Raw genomic sequence first — 25672 nt, 5'->3', positions numbered from 1 at the left:
AAAACCTTCATTCTGTCAATACGTTTTTTTTTTTTTTTTTTAAATACTCAAAGTTGCCTCTTCAAGTTGTGCATCAACCTAATAATAATAATAATAATGATGATACTAACAATAATAATAAACTGTGTCATATTGACATCATTATTCTTTCAAGAATTGAAAAAAAAAAATACTTTCCACAGGAAAAGGTGCCTTTTTAATAGTATGACCCTTTAAAGTGCTATATTCTATGCCAGTTGTTTTAAAACATCTATAGTTATCCAAAAATATTCACAGACTCTGTCAATTTAATTGCCTGCTGGGCTTCAATGGGTTTATTTGTGCCTGAAATGGCTAGAAGTCAAGAGTTGAAGGAGGATAGAACAGCTGTAATATTTGTTTCTGTGTTGTCTTCTCATGGGCGTATCACAGTAATCTCTCCTTTCTTCATTATGGTAAACAAGCCACAGCTCAATAGTTCATATTAACTTTAGCTATGATGTGATTATGGAGATGGAGATTGCATCATGCTAGAGATTAGTGTGCTCCTCTTCATGGATCAGTTTGAAGGAACATTCTCAATAGCTGTCACAGCATGATGTCTTCAGGCAAGCAAACATGTTAATGTGAGGAGAATCAGCTGAGCCGCACATGGGTCCAGAGTTTGGCTCTATCGGTGGATGATTTTTCAGACAGATTGCATTGATACTCCACTTACTTAAGAGTCACGATATCTGCTGGAAGGATCCGTATGAAAAAGAAGTACACTTTAGCATACTTTTAAGAAGAGTACTTATTATGGAAATAAAATACTTTAAAGGGATACACTTAAAGGGGACCTATTATGCCCAATTTTACAAGATGTAAAAAAAGTCTCTGTTGTCCGCCGAGTGTGTATGTGAAGTTTTAGCTCAAAATACCCAACAGATAATTTTTTATAGCATGTTAAAATTGCCACTTTTTGTGGTTGACCAAAAACACGCCATTTCAGTGTGTGCCCTTTAAATGCAAATGAGCTGCTGCACTCGGCCTAAGAGGGCGGAGCTTCACAAGCTGATTCTCCGGTGACAGGATTCAGTCAGGATGCACAATAATGTCAAAAACTGTGAGTATATGCTGCATGGAGATAGAACAGGTATAGTTTAGTTTAATTACGGTTATAACTTATATTGTCTTCTTGTTTTTATCCACTATATTAGTACAAGCCTGTTGTACCATCCGAATGATGGCCATAACTATACAGATGAGTTTTATGATGTTTATTGTACTTCACACAAAAGATGAAGCGTCCGTTTTCACTCTAGAAAATCACCGTAAGACCTTAATAAAACACAGTGCAAGTGTGCATTAAAATATTATCCATAAACTCTCTCTCTCCCTTGCATTATCATCAACATACACAGCGAAGTACACAGAAACACTCGTTACAACTAACAGTAAACAAATATATAAAGACATTATGCCTTATCGGGTGGTGCTTAATAAACTCGTAAACTTTATATCCGTAAATTAACTCCGATGAACTGTAATAAAGTGCTCTCACCTTAATTACTGCTGTATCCAGTATCACTCAGGAGACTGTAATTACAGCTTAAGCTGAATCACGAACAGTTTGTACTTATATATCCTTGAGTAGCACATTTTTAGCACAACCTCTGTTTTGTATTATCCCTTTGTATTGATATTCATTCACAAAGCAGTCCGGTGTGAAATGATTCGCGCAGACATAAACGAATTTCGGTAGAGTTGAGGGAGCATTTTCTTGGAAAACAAAATTAATCCACCTCGTCTTCAGCGGCTCAGATTTAGGGAGTAAATGGAGAGAGCTATGTGGATTAATACATTCAGCTACAGAACACCTAAAACGCTTGGGAGACATTCTCGTCAGTGCAGCAATGGCTTACGGTGTACAACTCGCTGTGAACACACTCAGGGCGGTTCTATGTTAAAACGGCAGTGTCTGTCAACATTCGTGGGCGGGGCCTTTGGCTAAAGTGACGTCACATTGCCAGGGATCTGGAAACGGCTTGTTCTGAGACACTGCTTATGATTTATGGCGATTAAAAAAAAAGGAGTGGTTGGATTTTTATCATTATAGGGTGGTTGTGTACACACACTGCCAACACACATTTATGTCCAAACACCATGCAAAAGTGAATTTTGCATAATAGGTCCCCTTTAAGTGAATGTAATGTTTTCAGACACTTAATTGCATGTTAATTGCAGTTAAATGAAAATGCATTATTCTTTAAATGTATATTAAATGCAATTAGTTGATCTTTAGAGCTCTGCTTTCAACCCATTTAAGTGGGACTTAAGTACATATTCATATGTAATTTCATATTTGTTTCCATTGTGATTGAAATATGGTGGAGTATGTGCCTGTATGATTTGAGTACCAAAATCTCCAATCAAACATGACAAAGAAGACGGCACACATACATGACAGTAGATTACCTGATAGCTAGAATTAGAGAAGGGATTATTGACAATAAAGGAATAATACAAATCATGTAAAAGAGTGGAAATAACCCCAAAATCTATGCTGAATACAATTTTTGCAGCACCATTCTTTATCATTGGGGTTGGATCTGAGGGTACGTTTACACGACAGTCATGTACTAAAAATGAAAACATTTTTCATTTGCATTTTTCACGTACAGATAACGTTATCAAAACGATCCCCATTCACACAGGTCTGTGAAAACTACTAAAAACGCTGTATTATGCTGCCAGGCCAGTAGTTGGCGATGTCACTTGGTAAAAAGCGGAACTCAACCTCTGCAATCCAGACACAAGAATCGACTCTTTAAATGCAGAGATTATGCATGTTTCTGTTTATCTTCCCCATTATAAAGCTGTTCTCTGTTTTTACATCATCAATCAATGAATTACTACTGATTACTATTAATATTGGTCAATAAAAAATGTACAGATTACAGAAACATTAATTAAATTAAATGAAGCACCAAGAGTTTACACTGGATTGCTGGTGGTTTCAGAGTGCTGCAAAATGCAGTATTTAAGATTTGGCTCCATTTTAATTTGAAATTAAATTGAAATGGCCATACCCCACAGGAAGTTGAATTTGGATTGGAATGACAGAAATTTACAAACACAGGTAAAGCATTCTGCTAAATGAAGTTCATGAATGGATAATTTATTAATATAATGAAATGTAAATTACAAATCTGTCTATTGTTCTGCCTTTCTTTAAGACCTATAAAACCTTCATTCTTCAAAGACTTTTTAAAGAATGGCACACAAGCCAGCTATGAATAAAAGTTTTGTGCTCTCAATTTGTTGAATTCATCCAGAGAATATATGAAATATTATGTTGGCTCTGGGATTGAACTGGGATTCATTCAAATCAGCCTCAACTTTTGTAGCACGAGAAGGTGGCATTGATTAACCAACATTAGTGGCCTCTGGTGACAGCTATCAGAACAGTGCTACCTCATCTAGCTTTCATTAGCAAGTGAAAGACAAGCTCTGTGCCTGTGGTTATCTTGTTTCTTATGTCTCAGCTCTCTGCTGCACGCCTCTGTGGTTCCGACCTCATGATACCCTTCCTCTCGTCACGCGGCTGTGAGTTGTCGCATGTTGAGTGATCAGCTGTGTGGATCTGTTGCCCTGCTGTGTCTGTGCCTTCCCCTCTCACATTGGAGTCTCTTTCATCATTTCAACACTCCATGTATTTGATGATCTTACACACACCTCTGGCCCCAGCAGTACACCATGTTCACCCCAGTGCCATATTGATATTTGAACTTTGTTAAACTGGTGAGGTGTTTGTCAATAATAAACCTTGTAAGTGATTAATGGGTTTTGATGAATAAAATATTTTAGAAAGGACCTAAGAGCTGCACATACAGATGGTACTCAACCAGAACCAGCGTTTTTTGTTGCAGCGGGTACTGTCGCGGTTGCGGCGGGAAATGCATTTCTTCTTTTGACCACTAAGTGGCGCTATAACCATAGATTTTCACATGTTACGAAGTGGACATATCACAGCTCGTTTTCGCGGATTGCTATGGCGGAATATAGAAACCCTCAACCTGACGAGTAGGGCTGGGTAAACAATATCGATTTCTCGATTTTAATCGATTCTCATTTTTTTTACGAACCAATATCGATTCTTAAATCCCATGAATCAATTAGTCTAGTCTGTTTTCAGTTAATGAATGAACAGAACATGTAGCGCGCCTCCCATCCAATAAATCGCAATAATCTTTGTGATTTGTTACTTTTGATATGAAGCAAAGTCTCAGATTTCAAATGATGTCCATCTTATTATGAGATTCAAAAAATAAATGCCGTTTTGATGCTGTTTAATGTGGCGTGACAGATCGCTGTAGCGCCTCAGTTAAAGAGAAGTGGCAGCACGGAGCGCATGTGAACATCCTCTCCACTTTAATACCAGATACAGCACGAAATAAACATGACTAAACATCTGAAGGTATGTTAAAATATACAGTACAACTTACTGAAATCCGTATCATGTCTCTTGTAATAGCTCAATCAGTGTTTCAACCTCGGAAAGACGTCAATAAAACAGCTTGTGAACAATGTCACGTAACGTCACATTTACCTCAGAAAAACATATTCAGTGACCATAAACTCATTAGTCAGCTAGAAAAGTGAACTCTAGAAAGCAGCATTCTGATAAATATAGCTATGCACCGTTACATATTCATTATGATGTTCTTCAATATTTAATGCATGTTTGAATAAATCAGTTATGACAGCCACGATTTATATTAAAAAATTTAAATTAGAAATGATTATGTAATTCTAAACTTTATTTATTATAAAAAAACATAATTGAGTGTAATTTAAGTGTTTGTATATAAATAAGTTAATTTTAACCTTCATTATTGTAGTAAAGTAGTACCAACTGACACCCATGTGTAGTTTACCGCATTAGTTGAGAGATTTTTTTCCTCTAGAAAATTTGCCATGTACTGTAACTGATATACTATATCCAAAATAATCGTTATCGAATTGAAATCGTAATCGAATCAAATCGCAAGCATGTGAATAGAAATCGAATCGAATCGTGAAAATTGTGTCAATGCCCAGCCCTACTGATGAGTCAGTTTAAATACTGTATTGTGTATGTGTATTGCCACAATTGGTCAAATAATTAGCCAGTTTTATTGGTCATTAATGCAAATTGGTAATTCTGATACATGCAATGACTATCCATTATGACATGTAGGCATTTTTATCTTTATGTACACAATAATAATCTTTTACATTGTAATCCTTTAATTTTTAATATTTGGCATGTTTGTGTGCTGCTGCGCCGTCCCTGTGTGTGTAACAAGCAGTGTGTATGTGTGTTGTGCAGCCACCTATAGGCGCATATTACTAACGCGCCCTTTAAATAACCCAAAAAATACTGCGTCATTGACTTTAGACCAGGTTTCAGTTGGTCAATTTGTGCAGTCGTTTTTAGTTGCCTCGAAATAGCAAAACGCCAACGATGCGCCTGAACACACCTTGTTTTCAGACCAGCACGCCCATGGGTGAACAGATGGGCACGAGTGCATTTGCTATTTAAACAACGTGGGCGCTGGACGTGAAAATGATAACTGCATCGGGCTGAAACTAGCAAAAAACACTTGCATCTGGCATTGCATTGCGCCAGGTGTATAATAGGGCCCTAGATGTCAAAATTGTATTTTCTTTTCTGTGCTTTATAATGCAGTACTACCCTTCTTATGATAAATTAATAACTGCAGAAATGTAAATTATATAGGCTACACATTTGCATGGGAGTGTTAAGAGTGCTAGTTTTCTAATAGGCTACATGAATTAGGCTTTGCATGGGAGAATAAAAGAGACAAGATGATAGCCTTGTGGGCAGCGCTACATATGCCACAGGTGTGTTTGCAGGCTTTCTAAATTCAGGTCCCAGCTTGAGGTTCAGGCATTTCAAACGTACATGTTAGTTTGGTCACAAACTTTAGCCTCCAGTTTTATATTTGGCACAAATAAAAACATTTGAAATGTACATTTATTGATTCGACACACTTTTCTAAGCTTTGTTATTCATTGTCATTTTTTCTCACGGACGCGCTGGATCTCTTTCAACAAGTTTCTTTGTCTCCCTCACTGACACACACCGGGTCTCTCTCGTATATAATTTCAGGGAATAATAAACACTTCATATTATATTGTATATTGCATACTATGCTGCTGCATGTCATCCACAACAATTACAAAAACTAACTGTAACAAATTATTTAGCCTTTTTTCTTGAACTGAGTGCCTTGTTGAATAAAAATGAGGTTGGTTGTGAATAAAAGAGCTCTGTATGCCCTGCTCCACTCACATTCGTTTTTACTGGCAGGGACACGTTCCTCTGCAGTTCATGTTTAGGTAATGCCAATTGTTTACAGTCATAACACACTGCTCAAACATTCTAAAAACCTACAAAACCATTTGAAACGCTTGGATTGAACACTTCAATGGATTAAACATTTTTATGTAAAACCTTTAAATCCATTAGGCCTACAACATTTATAACTTAAGGTACATTTGAACACATGGAGACATTTATCCTGAACAAACTTTGCCTGTGCCTACTCTGTAAGTTAAAACACTCATCAGGTAGGCTATCCTACACTCTCTGTATGAAAGAGCGATGATTTACACCTAATCTCGTCCTGCATCCCCACGGTGAAGCTAGTGAACTGGCCCTTCCAATCCTCACTATCTTGGAGAGGAACATCTGAGGCTGATACTAAAATCAAAGAGAAGTTGCACAAGAAGTAAATTGCTGTATATAATGTGTTTGCTATTTGTTGTTTTATTTACTAATGAATGCATTTATCTGATCACAGTGACAAACGATTCTCCGCTTTGGGCTTTGGGGCAAGAATTCCACCTAATTATGAGGTAAAGACCTTTTTTTTTTTTTTTTTTTTGTATATTCATGTGTGGTTCCTTGTGAAAAAGAAGTGTGCTTAATTGTATTGATTGTGCACTTGTAGTGTACTTCAAATCTGAACAGTATATTTTGGCAAAAAAAAAAAAACTGTACTTTCAGACAATATAAGATTAATGGGTAACACTTTAGAATACTGTTTCTTACTTACTGCATAACTGATAAGGAATTACTGAAGAACTAATAAGGAATTACTGAAGAACTAATAGGTAATTCTTCATTAACTCTTAAGTCACTACTGTTAACTACTAAGGAAGATGTGTTAACTAATCAGTATGTAATAGAATTTTATGATTATGTTAAGTAACAGTTAGCTAATCATTAACTTATGAATTCTGTCATACCTCCTGAAGAACTACTATTAATTATCTACTAATTAATGTTCAAGAAATATAACTATGAAGTAACTACTAATGAACAGAAAATTATTAATTTCATGATTCAATTCAAAATTACTTGAGTAAAATTACAACTACTTTGTACTACTTTGTTACAGTCGACCACTTATTATTATTAGTATGGAAATTAAATATGCATTTATATGCTGCATAATGTACTGCATTCCCAAAAAGACTCATTACAACAAATTATTCAGAAGTTTTTGCCTGTATGGTGATTAGCTACTTTGTGTGCATGTTCTGGTAAGAAATCTGCTTCGGAAAGGAACCCCACCCCCATTGCCTTGCCATAACTATCTAACTTACCACAGATATAAAATGTTTTATTCATTTATTTATTTATTTATTTATTTACCCAAACACTGGGGTGAGGCTGTTGAGTCATTTTTGGGTTATTTTTTCAGTGTTGGGTAGCTTTTGTGTTGTTATTGACCAATATATATATATTTGAGTCAGAATTATGTGGTAATTATTTATTAATTACTAATGGGTTCCTTAAATCTTCACTTTAGAATACTGTTTAAAGTTCTAAGTAATTACTGCAGAATTATCTAATAATTCTTTATGAATTACTAATGAGTTCCCTATATTTTCACTTTGGAATACTGTTTCAGGTTCTAAGTAATTCCTGCAGAATTATTTGATAATTCTTTATTAATTACTAATGGGTTCCCTGTATTTTCACTTTCCCTCAGTCATTGCCTTACTGGAATTTAGTCAATGGTAATGTGATATGCTGAGGAAAACAGACACACTTACAGTACTGTATATGAAATATAAAAACTAATCTGAGGTAAGTTGGCTATAACAAGGCATTTAGAGTGGGGGTTGGGTTCCTTTCCGAAGTTGAACACGCTCACAAAACAATTATTTACCACACAGGCAAAAACCTCTATAAAATGTATTGTATTTATTAATATTGCACTTTCATAATACTACTACTGATAACATTAGTAAATACGAAAGGGCCACAACTCAATGTAATTGTGTTTGGCTGTTCATTAGTAGTTACTTCATAGTTATTTTTCTTGAACCTTAATTAGTAGATAATTAATAGTAGTTCTTCAGGAGGTATGACAGAATTCACTAGTTATTGATTAGCTAACTGTTACTTGACAAAATCAGAAAATTCTATTACATACTGATTAGTTAACACATCTTCCTTAGTAGTTAACAGTAGTGACTTAAAGGGTTAGTTCACACAAAAATGAAAATTCTGTCATTTATTACTCACCCTCATGCCGTTCCACACCCGTAAGACCTTCGTTAATCTTCGGAACACAAATTAAGATATTTTAGTTGAAATCCGATGGCTCCGTGAGGCCTACATAGGAAGCAATGACATTTCCTCTCTCAAGATCCATAAAGGTACTAAAAACATATTTAAATCAGTTCATGTGAGTACAGTGGTTCAATATTAATATTATAAAGCCACGAGAATATTTTTGGTGCGCCAAAAAAACCAAAATAACGACTTATTTAGTGATGGCCGATTTCAAAACACTGCTTCAGGAAGCTTCGGAGCATAATGAATCAGTGTATCGAATCTGCTGTTCGGAGCGCCAAAGTGACGTGATTTCAGCCGTTGGCAGTTTGACACGCGATCTGAATCATGATTCGACACGCTGATTCATTGTGCTCCGATGCTTCCTGAAGCAGTGTTTTGAAATCGGCCATCACTAAATAAGTCATTATTTTGGTTTTTTTGGTGCACCAAAAATATTCTCGTCGCTTTATAACATTAATATTGAACCACTGTACTCACATAAACTGATTTAAATATGTTTTTAGTACGTTTATGGATCTTGAGAGAAGAAATGTCATTGCTCCCTATGAAGGCCTCACGGAGCCATCGGATTTCAACTAAAATATCTTAATTTGTGTTCCGAAGATTAACGAAGGTCTTAAGGGTGTGGAACGGCATGAGGGTAAGTAATAAATAACAGAATTTTCATTTTCAATTTCACTAACCCTTTAAGAGTTAATGAAGAATTACCTATTAGTTCTTCAGTAATTCCTTATTAGTTCTGCAGTAAGTAAGAGACAGTATTCTAAAGTGTTACCCATTAATGAAATAAAGATAGTATGCGCTCTTGACTATGGTGGTTTATTTTACAATGTCCTTATAAAAGTTACATGTACTTACTATAGTAGTAAGAGTAAATTATGCACAATTACAATTACAAACAACTAAATTACAAATACCCCTTGTGAAGAAGAAGTATACTTTAGCATACTTTTAAAAAAAAGTTCTTAGGGAAGTAAAAGGCTAATCATATCAATTACCATTATGTCTGATGTTGTAAAGAGCGATGCCATCGTGATGTGTTTACCTCAGTAAATTGAGTGAGTTAATCTCTGAGCTGGCATGAGCGAGTGGAGGCGGGGCTAATTTGCATATTCATTGATCTGCGTATACTAAATGAGGTAAGGGTGTAGAGTTACATTCAAGCTATTTTAAGGCATGAAGATTTTTTTTCACAGGAAAAAAAACTTTAAATATGTCATTTTGTTGACCAAAGATGAGTTTTAACGGATAAAATTATTGACTACAGGGGGACTTTAACCCTCTGGTGTAGTGCAGGTCATTTTAGACAGAAAAAAAAAAATCTTTAAAATGTTTAAATATCGCTACTACACAAATGTTTGTAGAAGCAGTCTGCATGCCTAGGTGCTTGATTTTATACACCTGTGGCCATCAAGTGGTGTGACTGTAAGACAAAGCAAGTTTTTTTCAAATGCGTGAAATAAAAACAATAATTCAGCCACAATGGAGTAAAAAATGGACAGCAAGTACTTTTAAGATTTGAAGTTATCTGCAAGTACACACTCAATACAATTAAGTGCTATTCTTTTTCACAAGGTTGGTCTGTTTGGTGTTTAATAGTTTGTAAATGTGGAAGTATCTACCATCTTCAGTATTTGGTAGACTGCAGCCCTTGGCACTCCTCATCTCATATGTGTCAAGTCATAACTCATTTTATTTTTATTTACAGACTCTCTCTCACGAAATACCAACCTTTACAGCAAAAATAGGTTATTCTCACATAATTAAAATAATAACAGCTTGCAAAGGCTTCCCCTTGTGTTGAAAGTACTGTCACAGGATTTCATTTTATGGTCTGTTTGTTCAGGCAGATTGCAGTGCACAATGCAGCTATGAGGTCTATTTCCTTTTCAAAGAAATATAATAATAATAATAATAGTTATAGTCAGAATGTCTTTGTCAACAAAATAAAATAAATTTCTAGAAATTCGTGCGAAAAAAGTACTAGAGTGGGCTCACAGTGGTTGTTGCTTACTGTAGGGAAAATCAGTAGGGAGGATGCTATTTTGTTTTAGCATCAACATCATCGGGTCATTTCATGCATAGTGTTGCAGAAACATGCAAATAAGCCCATCAAGCACTGCATGATTTATTGCCTTCTTTTAACAGCAGGATTTATGACCTTGAATTAGGTTTTTAAACAGAAACCAGGTGTGTAAGAGCATACTAAACAAGCTGAAGTTGAATAAACAAAGCCTTTCTGTGTTTCTCTTCTCCAAACTACAGGTGTCTCATGACTTTGCCATCAATTTCAACCCAGAGGATGACGAATGTGAAGGTAAGAGTGACAGGCACTTCATATGTTAGTAAGTATCTCACGGGAACTGAACAGAGACACTCAGTGATGTTTCTGAAGCTATTGTAAAAGTTATAGGAAAAGTTCAGCCACAAATAAAAATTCTATCAACATTTACTTTTTCCCTCACTGACGTTTCAAACTTTAAATGACTTTCTTTCTTCTGTGGAACACAAAAGGAGAAATGTTGAAGAATGGCCACTTTTTTTTAAAAAAGCGGTCCCCTTTCTCCTGAAGCCATCTGATGCCATCTTTGTGTGAAGAACAGATCAAAATGTATGTTCTATTTAAAGAAAATCTTGCCCTCTGCTGTCACCATCCATTCTAATATTACATTCCTTTAAGGCTCCAAGTCAGGTTTGATATCAATGTTATAGTGACATCAGTGACACCAATGTGTCGTGACCAATCGTCATTGACATCAGACCTGCATAATGTACCAGACCAATCATGGCATGGTAAATCTGTCAAAAGGCATAAGTGTGAATGGAATATATATATATATATATATATATATATATGGTTTCTGTATTTATATAGCAAACACCCCTTTTGCGCATTGTGCCTCTCCCAATCCCAACTCAAACATCAAAAACAGCTCTTATGGGTGCTTGTAAAGGCATGTCTCCTCAGGTAAAAGTAGGCTACTTTCAATAAAAGTACATTAGGAATACTTTTAGCTGTGTTGCTATGTGTCATGAGTAAGCAAAGGCTAACACTCTGTCTAGAGCTAACGTGAGCATCTCGCTTATGATAAATCCATCCAACCAGGGCTTGACATTGAAGGCCCCGATATACTTCAAACGAAATCAAAGAATGAACTGATGTGACGTCATTTCGAACAAAATCAGGCCGAAATGAAGTTCGTTTGGAGTTCATTTTGGAAGTTCGAAACAGCTTGCCAAAGCAAACTTTCTGGAAAAGTACTACCATTGGTCCGTGACCATTACGTAAGGTAGGTGTGCGTTGAGGCTCCGCCTTCTTTCAGTTCATTTCTCCTCTCCTTCTGTAGAAGTCAGACGTCCATGAGTGAAAACATGAACACTGGAGAGCTGCTTTATAGTAGAAAACGAAGTTGTACTTCTGATGAAATAAGAGACTGACACGCTGCTTGATTTTAAGCGATCTATTTTATAAAATGTTATAATATAAACGCGACATGACTTTACTGGAGTGCCGAATTACAGAGCTGTGCAAACAAACATATCCACTTTGCCATGATCAGATGCTTTTCTTATGCTTTATTAAAAAAATCTTTGCTAGTTTCTCAATTTTGCTGTGTTTATTTTGTTACTGAGAGGAAAGCGCGCAACATTTTTACATATTCATCTAAACGCCGCTCTTAGCAGTGTGGGCGGCGTCAGATGTTTGATTACAGAATATTGCTGCTCACGTATTTCAAACTTCATTTTACCCCTAAATGAAGAACGAAAAGAACTTTGCTTGAAGTATATCGTGGCCTTAACACCTGCCAACCCGCCAAATGCGGGTGGATTTCAGCAGTGGCGTGTAACACAGTCACGCCTACTAGCCACTTTGGCGAACTGAATTTTACATATAATATATACATTTTTCAATTGTTTTTCTAAAAAGGCATCTGAAATAATAAACTAAGTGCAATGTAGTGTTGTCAAAAAATATCGATTTTGATATCAATAAAAATATCGAAACTGAATATCTGAAACTCTTCCAATACTCATTTTCTGCAAAATAGATACACGATCCCAGCTGCTCTTTCTCTCTCTCTGACAGCGAGTTGACACACAAACACACCTCCCCTCACTCACTCATTTCATTTGCTCCGGATGAATATTGTTGGTGTTACAGAATGTTGGCATGGAATTGCATGTACTGCGCATAATTTTACTCGTTCCTGCAGATTTTGTGCTCACACCCAAAGTGCGCACACATAAAGTCGCCTCTCAGTACTAAATTGAGTTCTTTTTCATGGCGTATTGTGCTTAAACAGTCAAATACACACAAACTAATGACAAAATGCCGGTCTTGGCGAGTATTCACGTAAACAGTTATGTTTTAAGTGAATGTAAAAAGTTGAGAAAGAAAATGCATACCGTGTAACGGTACACTGTAAAAAATCAAAAGTTGAGAAAACTTAAAAGTTTAAGGCAACAAACTTCAGCAGATTTTTGAGTTTTCTCAACTTGTTGTATTCAGTTTATACAACAAAAAGTTGAGAAAACTCAAAATCTCCTACAAAAACAAGTTGAGAAAACTCAAAAATCTGCTGAAGTTTGTTGCCTTAAACTTTTAAGTTTTCTCAACTTTAGATTTTTTACAGTGTATAATGGATCTGTGCGTCAGGTCTTAAAGTGACAGCAGCCTAATATACCTGCTGCCAAATTATGAGATAATATTAAAAATATCTATATGGCAGTTTTTCTCCATGGTATCAATGTCAAAATTGTGGCCAGTGAAAATACTGAGTGGTTAGTAACTTTGGAAAACCACTAGTCACAGTGGCTGGTGAGCAAAAAAGTTAATGTCAAGCCCTGCATCCAACATATCTGCACCAGGCGCATTTTTTAACAACGCGCCACAACTATTTGAGGCTGAATAAACATTATGAAATGCACATTTTCTTTCTGAATGGGTGCATGATGATGCTGTGTTATATTGAAGTGTCCATTGTAGCTTGTTGCATCTCAATGCCCCGTTCGCTTTGACATGTTCATGACCTGTTTAATCTTTGAAGGTCTAAATGCAGTGATTTTTGGCTTGCATTTCTGTAACTGAAGGTGAATGTCTTTTCCCATGTAATGCATCAGTCATGGTCCCACAGTGGCTAAACACCCTCTAGCTCTGCCTGCTACATTAGCCATGCCCTAAACTCATGCTATAGAATGAGCTGGAAAGAGATTGACAGATTGAGCGGACACTACAATGTTTAGATGGTGCCTGGGAGGCTCAATGTTTCCGCTTTTAGGGGAGATAACCCATGAATGGCATATTAATACTAGTCAATGGCCTGGGCTAAGAGAATGTATTTTAACATTAAAAAAAAAAAAAAAAAAAAAACCTTTAAGCTGCTAACTGTGTTTGGAAGCTGGTAGCTGGTTTCTAGCTAGTCCAAGCTAGTCATGGTAGATGATCTTGGGCCAGCAATAAGCAGTTGGTCATACCAGCTCAAGCTGGTTTTTGGACCAACTAATGTCCAGCTGATGACTAGACTGAAAAGGATGCCATGTTCCAAAACGATTACAAAATTTTATACTATTCCTCTCATATATCATATTTATAATGCTTATTAATTAACAACTCAGACCCAGAAAACTCAGAAAAGACCGTACAGAACATTCCTCAACATTTTTGCTTTTGTGTTTAATGGAAGAAGAAAAGACATATGGTTTTGGAACGACATGAGGGAGAGTAAATAATGACCAAATTTTAATTTCTGGGTGAACAATTCCTTTAACACTCAAAGGGAATGTGTGAAGACTGTGAAAAATCTTGGGCTTGCTTCAGTCCTTTCACATTTCTGCAGAAGATGAAGAGTTCCAGCTCAGTCGCTCCACTGATTTGATCCCAAAATCTGTTGCTTTTGCTGCCAATACTTCAGCACTGCTCTCAGAAACCCGTCGAGACAGAGAGAAATACAAATAAGCCTCCAGAACAGAAGTGATAGCCGTGTTCCCTCTCTCTCTGATCAGAGATCCAGGGGGTCGTGGAAGCCTACCAAAACTGCCTGCCCAAGATCCAGCTCTACGGTCCCACTAATGTGGCTCCCATCATCAGCAGAATAGCTAAACTGGCGGCTGGGAGAGAACCCATCAAAGACGCTTCTGTGAGTATCTTTGAAGTTTCTGTTTACTGAAGGGGAATTTCACTAAAAATGAATACTGGAATCGCTAAAGGAATTGTGCAATCAGGTAAGGGCGAAAACACTGGGAGTACTGTAAAAGTACTGTTAAAATGATTTTTCGAAGTTGTAGATAAAACAAAGATTACTAGAGTATGTTTTACAAGAAAATACTATATAAACACTATTTCAGTCTTTCAGTCTGAGTAAAAATTTTCTACAAAATTTAGTTAGGGACTTTGAAATGCAGAAAGTGCGTGTCTGGATATGTGCGTCTTCATTATTTAATGAATTACTAGTACCTTGATTACTCAAAAATGTACACAAACATTCTTTTAAAAATTAAATTACATTAGCCACCGGCTTTATATGGGCAGTAATTAGGGGTGTGGCTATAACGCTTTATTTACAGTGTCCTTGTTACACGTAACATGTAGCTATTATAGTATAAATTGTGCATAATTACATGCAACTAACCCTAAGCCAAACCCAAATTCTAACCCTACCCTATAGTAAGTATATGTAGTTAATTATTATTACTCAGTACTTGTAAATGTATAATTTCCCGAATAAATTCCTTGATGCGCATCAAAAAAGATGTGACTTTGCAATGTGACAGCATAACTGGACCAACCAGCGGATCGGATCTCGCATCTGAAATGCTGTTTTTGGTCATTCTGTAATGCCTGAGCAGTCTGTTGTTAAAGTGGTTCAGTTTAATTCCCTCCCTGAAGCGTCTCACACGATTGCGTTCACAAATACCAGGCATCTGAATGCAAGATAACATGACAGCGTTTATTGCGTTTCATCTGCATGCTCTGAGGCGCAAATAATTTATTATATATGAAAATTATTATATATAATGGCTTCTATTGCAGAAACCCATTTTTCTTAGTGATATTTAGCGCCAGTGTATCAGGAAGTGACGTTTTTGTTCTCTTTGACTCGCTGAATGGAAACAGTACTTTAGTCGCAAATGTTTTATGCGATATTCACAATTTGTGCATAAGTTAAATACGCAACTTTGGATGGAAACATAGCTACTGAAACATTGGAAAAAAGCTCGGTTCACCTTACTGTCCAAGCATAAATCCTCATAAAAGCTCAATGAGATGACACAGATGGTGCAGACATACTGTAATAAAGTCCTCACGCAATTCTTCAGGCAGGATCATTATATTTAGCAAAATAACTCTCCATTCACTGATGAGTCCAGGTCACACTCAATCACCATTATATGTTTGGTCTAAAACGCAAACTCCCTCATGTATTGCCGCAGGACAGCTATCGAGAGGAACACTTCTGTCATCTTTGATATGAAGTTTGACTGTGATATGAAGAGCGTACATAGTAACATATCTTTAGCAACAGTGTAAAAGTGAATTGCACTTAACAGGCACAATACCAGTATAAACATAGCTATCTATCAGTACAATATGCATCGCATAACTAAACATGCATCATCGTTTTCGAAAACCTCTGTTTTCACAGTCCACACTACAATGCGAAAGCTGTGTTTTCAAATGTATCCACTTGGGAGAGCGTTTCCAAAGGAAAAAATGACGTCTCAGTGTGGACGGAAGGCCAAAACAGAGAGAAAAAGATGTGTTTCAAATTAAAAAGTATTAGTGTGGACAAAGCCTTAGTCACGCTGGCTTTACACACTCACCATTGTGCTGTAATATTAGATGGTCATTAAAAATACCACTTTATGCTTGTTTAAAGTTTTTATCACGCAATTCTGACTTTATAACTCACAATTCTGACTTTTTTACTCAGAATTGCGAGATATAAACTCACAAATGCATCTTATAAAGTCAGAATTGAGAGATATAAACTCACAATTCTGACTTTATATCACGCAGTTCTGACTTTATATCACTCAATTCTTATTTTATAACTCATAACTGTACGTTTATATCTCGCAATTCTGAGAAAGTCAGAATTGTGAGATATAAACTCGCAATTGCAAGAAAAAAGTCTGAATTGTGAGATAAAAAGTTGCAATTACCTTTTTTATTTTTTATTTCCTGGCGGAAACGAGCTTCCATACTTGTTGGATAATTAGTCTAACGAATATTACAGCTTATATTATTCAATAGAATTCCTCATTTGTGCCTTTCTAAATGAGGTATTTGGCTTTGAGTCCCTAGCAATAATATTGCAGTTTTAATTTCATCATGCAAATAGCAATGATGGTTTCTGTCTTTTCCAAATTTGAATTGAAAAGACAGTGTTTGTACTTTCAATGAAAAAAATAATTTTTAAAAAAGACTTTATTTTGGGTTATTACATTTACATATTCATGATGAAATATGCAGGTGAAGTTAATTTAGTTTCTGGACTGTAGGTGAAATTTGAATAAAAACAGGATTTTGTGCCTTGCACTCTCTAAAGTGGTTTAATGAATTTTGCCTCTGACTATCCTTGTTCCCAACCACCCCCAACCCCATGTCATTGGTTTGTGCACATAACCTTAGAAATTTAGACAAGGTCCAAATAAGACATTTTATAGTGTTTTCAGCTTATTATCTTGAGGGCTGTTTTGGTAATTAACGCAACTACAATCAATTTAGAATTCTATTAAGTCACTTTACATGTCATTTAATGGTCTCGGGTCAAATATTTGCCCTCAGGCTTAGCAATTTTCTATGCATTGCCCTATTTTCTTTCTGTCTTCTACACACTATGTCCTTGTGATGATCTTCATTTATTATTTAATCTTAGATCACCCCTTCCCTAAAAGTGATCATTTTTCAGTAAACGAGCTCAGTGAGATCAATGTTCAGAAACCAGGCCATTCATTCAAAATGTAGACTTTGCATGTTTAATGTTGGCCAGACCCCGGGGATGTTCAGGCCAGTAAATATTGCTAATTTTAGCCCAGTGACTGCCTATTTTAGAATGTATCTCATGTTCTGTTCATTACTATCGAGGCATTTAAAGGGACAGTTCACCCATAAATTAAAATTCAGTTTTTATTAACTCACACTCATGTTGTTCTAAACCCAAATGCTGTTATTTTTTTCTGCACAACACAATCTTTTATAGAGTTTTTTTTTTTTTTTTTTTTTTGCTTTTCGGGGGGCTTTTTTATGCTAAACAAATGGATTTTTTTGTTCCGCTGAAAAAATAATGCAGGTTTAGAATGACATGAGGCTCAGTAAATAATGACAGAATTTTCATTTTTCCATTTTTCCTAGAAATTAAGTGCTTAGTGGATGAGCTCCAGACATGTTTATAACAGTGTAAAAATAAAACAAAATACCTGATAACAACCCTTTTCTCTGCCAGCTATATCATATCCTGCTGATCCTCACAGACGGGGTGGTAACAGACATGGCCGATACACGGGAGGCCATCGTTCGGGCCTCCTACCAGCCTATGTCCATCATCATAGTGGGAGTGGGAAACGCCGACTTCACGGACATGCAGATCCTCGATGGAGATGATGGAGTCCTGCGCTCACCCAAAGGGGAACCTGTCTTGAGGGACATTGTCCAGTTTGTGCCCTTCAGAGACTTTAAAACGGTTAGTTTTTTGTCAGTCACTGGGAATTTGCAAATGAAGGTACATGTGCTATTGTAGATCCTGTTGCTCAGAAAGAGGATATCTGCGATTTGCAGAATTAAACTTGAAATCTAATTCATTAAAAAAAATTATATAATATTTATATTATAATATACAAATGCAATAAAATACAAAAACATAAGTTAAGCAGCAGTTATTTTAATCTTCACCCTATCAAAAATATTTATATTAAGTAATCAAGACTCCACCTCAGATTAAAATATTAAAATAAATAAATTTGAAAATAAAAATACAGTAACACTTTAGCATAGGGAACACATATAAACTATTAACTACGACTTTTCCCTCAATAAACTCCTACCTTTACTGCTTACTAATAGTTAGTAAGGTAGTTGTTATGTTTAGGTATTGGGTAGGATTAAGAATGTAGAATAAGGCTTAATAATTACTAATAAACAGCCAATATTCTAGTAATATGCAAGCTAATAAGCAACTAGTTAAAAGACCCTAAAATAAAGTGTTAACAAAAATACATTTGAAAATAAAAAATCACATTGTGAAATTTACACCAGCCACTTGATTAGGTACACCTTGCTAGTACCGGGTTGGACCTCTTTTGAATCATGGCATCGATTCAACAAGATGCTGAAAATATTCCTCAGCAATTATGGTCCAAATTGTCATGATAGCATCATGCAGTTGTTGTAGATTTGTCAGCTGCACATCCATGATGTGAATCTCCTGTTTCACCATATCCCAAAGCTGCTCTATTGGATTGAGATCTGGTGACTGTGGAGGACATTTGAGTCTAGTGAACTTACTGTCATGTTCAAGAAACCAGTTTGAGATTATTTGAGCTTTGTGACATGGAGTGTTATTCTGCTGGAAGTAGCCATCAGACGATGGTACACTGTGGCCATAAAGGGATGGACATGGTCAACAACAATACTCAGATAGGCTGTGGCATTTAAACAATGCTCAATTGGTACTAAGAGGCCCAGTGGGCCAAGAAAATATCCAACACACCATTACACCACCAGCAGCCTGAACCGCTGATACAAGGCAGGATGGATCCACGCTTTCATGTTGTTTACTCCAAATTCTGATCCTACCATCTGAATGTTGCAGCAGAAATCGAGAATCATCAGACCAGGCGACATTTTTCCAGTCTTCTATTGTCTAGTTTTGGTCAGCCCGTGTGAACTGTAGCCTCAGTTTCTTGTTCTCAGCTGACAGGAATGTCACCGGTGTGTCTTCTGTTGTTGTAGCCCATCTGCTTCAAGGTTGGACGTGTTGTGTGTTCAGAGATGCTCTTCTGAACCTCGGTTGTAATGAGTGGTTATTTGAATTAGGCCGTGTGTCCACCAAAGCGTTTTTAGCCAGCTGCGCTTTATCTTTCTTTCAGTTGAGACGCTTTGCTTGCTATGATACGGAATATCCACTGAAGTGTTTCTAGTATCTCATTTCACAGATAGTTTGTTTCTGTACTGTTTTTATATAAAATGTTGATACAATGTAAAGTATTTGCTCTGGTTCTTGTTTTAAATTATTTTGTTTCATTATTATGCTTGTTGTTATCATCTGTTGACATGAGTTAAGCAGAATGTGGCTTTTGTTGGTGTCGTATTTGTCCTGCCCCTCCTCTACTGTGATTGGACGGCTGGGTACAAAGTGACAGAGATGAGCGCTGCGTTTTACCCAAAGTTGAACATTCTTCAACATTTGGTAACCGGTAAAAAACGAGCGCTCAGCGCTTCAGCATGAAATAGGTGCTCACGGCGCTCCCATTGAAAACTATTGGAAAAATACACTAGCCGTGGGGGAAAATGCTTTGGTGGGCACACAGCCTTACTGTTGTCTTTCTATCAGCTCAAACTAGTCTGGCCATTCTCCTCTGACCTCTGACATCAACAAGGCATTTTCGCCCACAGAACTGCCGCTCACTGGGTATTTTCTCTTTTTCTGACCATTCTCAGTAAACCCTACAGATGGTTGTGAGTGAAAATACCAGTAGATCAGCAGTTTCTGAAATACTCAGACCAGTCCGTCTGGCGCCAACAACCATGCCACGTTCAAAGTCACTTTCACAAAGTCATCTTTCTTCCCCGTTCTGATGTTCAGTTTGAACTTCAGCAGATCATCTTGACCATCTCTACATGCCTAAATGCTGATTACATATTTGCGTTAACGAGTTGTTGAACAGGTGTACCTAAGAAAGTGGCCAGTGAGGTTATATTTGCAAGTATGAGATGTAAAGTTGCAAATTCTGAGAAATAAAGTTAAGATTAAAAGATATAAAGTTGCAATTCTGAAATATAGTCGCACTGTGAAATATAAAGTAGCAGTTATGAGAAACAAAAATGCATTGCGAGATATACTGTACAGTCACAACTGGTAGATATAAAGTCACTATTACTGTATATAGAAATAAAGTCAGAGAACTTGTTATTTTATTTACTCTGGGGAAGAAGCAGACTTTCATAAATAGTAATAATCTGGAAAATACAGGTCCCACTTTATATTAATTGTCTTTCACTACTATGTACTTACATTTAAATTAATCATTTAATACAATGCACTTTTTGTCTACATTTATGATATACATTGTACTTATACTTAAAAATACCTGCATGTAATTACAGCTGTAATTAATTTGTGTAATTCTATCTATAATTACACTATTGACCCATCTCTTACACCTTAACCCACCCTTAAACCTACCCATACCACCAAACCTGTCCCTAACCTTACCCGTATCCCACTTCAATAGCAGCAAATGTGTTTTGGGTAACACTTTATTTTACAGTGTCCATGTTACACATTACATGTACTTGCTATAGTAATATCAGTAAATTATGCATAATTACAAGGAACTAACCCTAAATCAAAACATAACCCTATAGTAAGTACATGTCGTTAATTAATATTACTCAGTACCTAATTGTATAATTACAATTTAAGGCCTTTGGAAACAAAAATTAATACATTGTAATACTTTTTATGTCCTTAAAATTTGAAAAGTAAATGTAACACAGTCACGGATGCCTTACATAAATGATATGCTGCGTTGGTGAATGATGCAGGCATCGAGGCGAACCAGCATATGCCAGTGGTGCAGAAATTTTCTCCACAAGAGCGGTTTGTTCCCTCCACTGATGTACACAGCCAGAAAAAAACAAACAGAAAAACAATAATTTTAGAGAAGCGAGGATTAAAAATGTGTAAATACTCTCAACAGCCTGCTGCTTGGCTCTCTACCAAACAATTTAAATCACAAATTATACTTTCCTCATCTCTTTGTTTGAACACAATTGACCATGAATTTGGTTGATTTGCTCTTTTTCACTATTGTTAATATTTTTTCCCATCACGGAGGTCAATAAAAGTGTAACTTTTGCAGGCTTCACCAGCTGCACTGGCCAAGTGTGTCCTTGCGGAGGTGCCTAAACAGGTAGTGGAGTACTTCAGTCACAAGGCCATACCGCCCATGAACCCAGTGTTGAATTCGACCCCCAACTCCATCGCCAACACACCTGAATAACACTCAAGCCTCCGGTCAAGCCCTGTACTCCTCCACGGTACTGCAAAGAGTGAGAGCTGGGACAGGGCTGCTCTGCCACAAAATACAGTACATTGACTACTTTTTGTTCATTCATAAGGTGTTCATACATGACTGACGGTTTGGATCTTGGTGGCTGATCTTACCCTTGACACCATGACTGCTCCCCCAGCATGCAAACCGGAGTCCTTTTCAGACAGGGCTGACAGTACATTGAATTCCCATCAGCACCACAAGCCTTCTGATCCCCGCTGACTCTTTTCAACTGCACAAGGACACTTCTGCATTCTGCTGTTTTGTATGTCCTTCAGAGCTTTCGAAGACTGCCTGTGAGCTCCTTTCATTTCTGGACTCCCGGAGAACTGGAAAAGAACTGGCCGCAAACGTACAATGTAATATGAAGAATTATTCTATAGATAATTGCATGTACATTGACTGAATGCTTTGGTTTTGCTGGACAAATATGCATACTTCATAGCTAAAATCATGATCATTTTGATGTAAAGATAAAGGGTGTGAAAATGGTCATCAACTGACTAGTCAATTAGTCAGGTCAACTAGTTAAATATTTTAGCAGTGGTGCTTTAATTAGCATGCTGACAGAGCGCTGTTTGACAATTTGCACGGTGAAACCCACTTGGAAAACTTGCGTCTTTAAATCCATCGCCTGTAAAGCACCGGTGCAACAGCCATACACATGCAGACATGCTGTTTTTTAAGCATCTTACGCCATGAGCAGTCTTAAGATGCTGTGTCAAGTTAAAAAGAGTTTTTCAGAAAAATACCTTTTAAAAATGTATCTTGAGACCTGTTTCATTCTATTATGTCTAACTTGAATGCATCTGTTAACATCCCATAACAAACACGTCTGATTGGTGAAAATGAAGCCAGCCTAATTATACAGGACTTATACAGGAATTATACAGTCAGTAGGTTACCTAAGAATCTTTGAAAATGTTTTGTTCACATCCCTAGTCATCATATTGTGTGTCTCTGCACCAATGCTCTTATTCAAATGTACATTAATTGATATTCTTTCCCTGTTTAAATGGTTTGTGGAAACAGTTGAACATTGCCACAGGCACTGTGTCAATCATGAGAGACGTGTACAAATCTCTGCTCTAATTAAAAAATAGAAGTATAATTTTTGTGCCGTTAGCAGAACCAAACAGAACTGTTTCAACACTGCCAAACAGATAGTCCACCCCAAACTATGTACTGTATGGCATATCTTCCCTTGTGAAAAAATGTGCTTTATTGTATTGAATGTCCACTTGTAGTGTACTTCAAATCTTAAAAGTATATATTTAAAAAATATATATATATATACTTGTAGATGATATAATATTAATGAAATAAACGGCAACTTAAGTGTACTTAAAGAGAGTCCACTTTTATGAATGTTTCTTAACACACTTAAGTACACTTTTAAAAAGTACACTTTGTAATAATATCAAATTAAAAGTTTCTAATCTTTTGTGTTTTTAAAAAAGTACACTTATTTTAATGTGTTGACTAACATACTAAAGCGCATGTAAAGTGCTTGATTCTAATTTTAACTGTAACGTGTTATGCAGTTAATATATTTAAAATGTACTAAATTGCAACTTCATCATTACAAATATATTTAAATGTATGACATACGAGTTTCAATAAAAAATACATTAAAGTATATTTTAATTTACTGTAATTTAATGGTAACTTACCATACTTTATACCATATTTCAAAGACAACAGAAATAATTATGAAATTACATATAAATATGTACTTAAGTCCTACTGAAGTGGGCCAGAAAACAGTCAGTGTTCAGCCAATTGAATTTAATATAAATTTAAACTATAATACATTTTCATTTAATTGTAAATAAGATGCAATTACATCTTATTGCAATGCAAACATTACGCTGAGTTCACACTTAAGTATATTCTTTTAAAGTATATTATTTCTGTAATAAGTACTCTTTAAAAGTATGATAAAGTGTACCTATTTTTCACAAGGGTAGCCACATTATATGTGATAAAACAAAATGCAGGCAAAGTGAATATGAAAAGTGATAAGCGTAAAGTTCTGTTTTTATTCTGATGTTTGGGTGGCAGTGGCACTCACACAGATGCAGCCTACTGTTTAATTGACTGCTGTTTAGTGACATTGACGTACACACAGAGTTTACATCAAACTACAGGCTGACTGAACAATATCCATGTCAAACATGGATGGCTGCACAGTTCTACAGTACATGCATGACTTCAATTACTAACACTAAACAAACAGTGATGGCTATATTTACCTATTACAGTAGGTAAACTTAATTGGATGAACACTGACAACTTCATAATAAGAAATCATATTCAGTATTGCCTAGCACAAAAATACCTGCCCTCTCAATAAACTGTTGACTTGCAACCTTTCATACAACCAGAGAGAAACTGTCTCTATGTTATCCAGCATTATATATCTGTTAAACAGTTTGTCACAGTTCCTTCAACAAAACTGACTGGCATATGATAATGTACTGCATCTTGACTGCAAGAGAAAATCATTTTAAAGTGTTTATTGAATGTACACTTCTTTTTTAAGTGCAAGTTTCGAGTTCTCCATTAACAGGGTATATATAGTCATTTACGATTTTGGGCACAGAATCTTCTTGCTCTTAAGATTATAGCATAGCCTTGAGTTAAAACTGAAAAGTGTCACATGTATGATGTGCTTAGTACACATCTATACAAGAGCACAAACGAAACCTCTCTCTGTCTGCTATTCTGAAGCCTGTATTGCACAACTGCAACATTATCATTCCATTGTGATATGGTTATGTAAATGAAAGTCGCCAGATCTTAAAATGTTGCTGTTTCTGAAATGGCTTTTTGAACTGTACATGTAGCCTATTCCAATTTGCGCAGTGGTCTTGTACATAGCATTTATTAATACTTCTTTCTTTTCTTTGCTTGTCTTTTTAATCCATTTCCAAATGGACTGCATTTGCATGTTGAGTGTATCCCGGGGTGAAGTTTGCTCCCTCTTTTTCGAGGTGCTACTCTGCCACATAGTAGCAGAAGGAGAGGAAAATGTTGAGCATGAGTTTCCTTCTGCTATTCGTTTGAAATATGGGTCATCACCCTGGTGGTATTTTCTTGCAGCCTGAGGTCATTGCAGCTTTAGATATTCATACAGACCTCAGAGATATTAGGTAACAAATTAAGTCAGCTGCATCCTAAAGCATTGAAAAGATAGGCAGATCATGCTGTCCAAAAAGAAATCTTCATTAAACTGTATTGTTATTACTGTCAAATGCGCTGGATCACAGGGAGCAAGAGGAGTCATTTGAACATATTTTGTCTCATCTATGCTTTAACAATGCTTTGATTTGAGCCAGTGACACCACTGGAACTATCTCTTTCAAAAGCTGTGATTTACTGCATGCACTCCTCTGTGTTGAAATGTACCTGTCTGATTTCTTTCAGTGTTATTTTGTTGGAAGCGAGTCTGCTGTTGCACCAGCCCGTTTCCTGTAGTCTAGACTTCTGCATCGAGGCTAATAAATCTTTTAGTAATTTGACTGAATGGTGGTGTGTCATTGTGCAAAGGCTACATCCAGATTGGATTCAGAACAATGATCAAAACACCCCCACAGCTTGAACAGTCCTATACCTCTTCATGGGTTCAACATTTCATTTGGTAGCGTTATAGCCAGTTTTGATTTATATGCTGTTGGATGTTTGATGATTGTGTTAGCTTACATGTGTGTAAGCAAAGCTTCTGTCGCTTGTTTCTGCTTCTTCTTTGCTTGTTTTTGGATCAGGAGATTCTGT

At 36.3% G+C, this 25672-nt stretch overlaps 1 protein-coding gene across 2 annotated transcripts in view; it reads left to right on the top strand.

Moving 5' to 3' along the window:
• The window catches only part of cpne7 (copine VII), an 80117-nt gene extending 54698 nt beyond the window's left edge, over positions 1-25419 (top strand). For both annotated transcript variants that reach the window (XM_051901145.1, XM_051901146.1), the window contains 5 exons: positions 6831-6885; positions 10886-10937; positions 14624-14757; positions 18067-18303; positions 21704-25419. In XM_051901145.1, coding sequence (XP_051757105.1) covers positions 6831-6885; positions 10886-10937; positions 14624-14757; positions 18067-18303; positions 21704-21844 — 619 coding nt within the window. In that variant the 3' untranslated portion in view covers positions 21845-25419. The remainder of the gene's footprint in view (positions 1-6830; positions 6886-10885; positions 10938-14623; positions 14758-18066; positions 18304-21703) is intronic.
• Positions 25420-25672: the final 253 nt, after the last annotated feature.

The sequence above is a fragment of the Ctenopharyngodon idella genome, chromosome 7, assembly GCF_019924925.1.
Source record: "Ctenopharyngodon idella isolate HZGC_01 chromosome 7, HZGC01, whole genome shotgun sequence".
Classification (NCBI taxonomy): Eukaryota; Metazoa; Chordata; class Actinopteri; order Cypriniformes; family Xenocyprididae; genus Ctenopharyngodon; species Ctenopharyngodon idella.
This window is presented reverse-complemented; position numbering and strand designations above follow the sequence as displayed.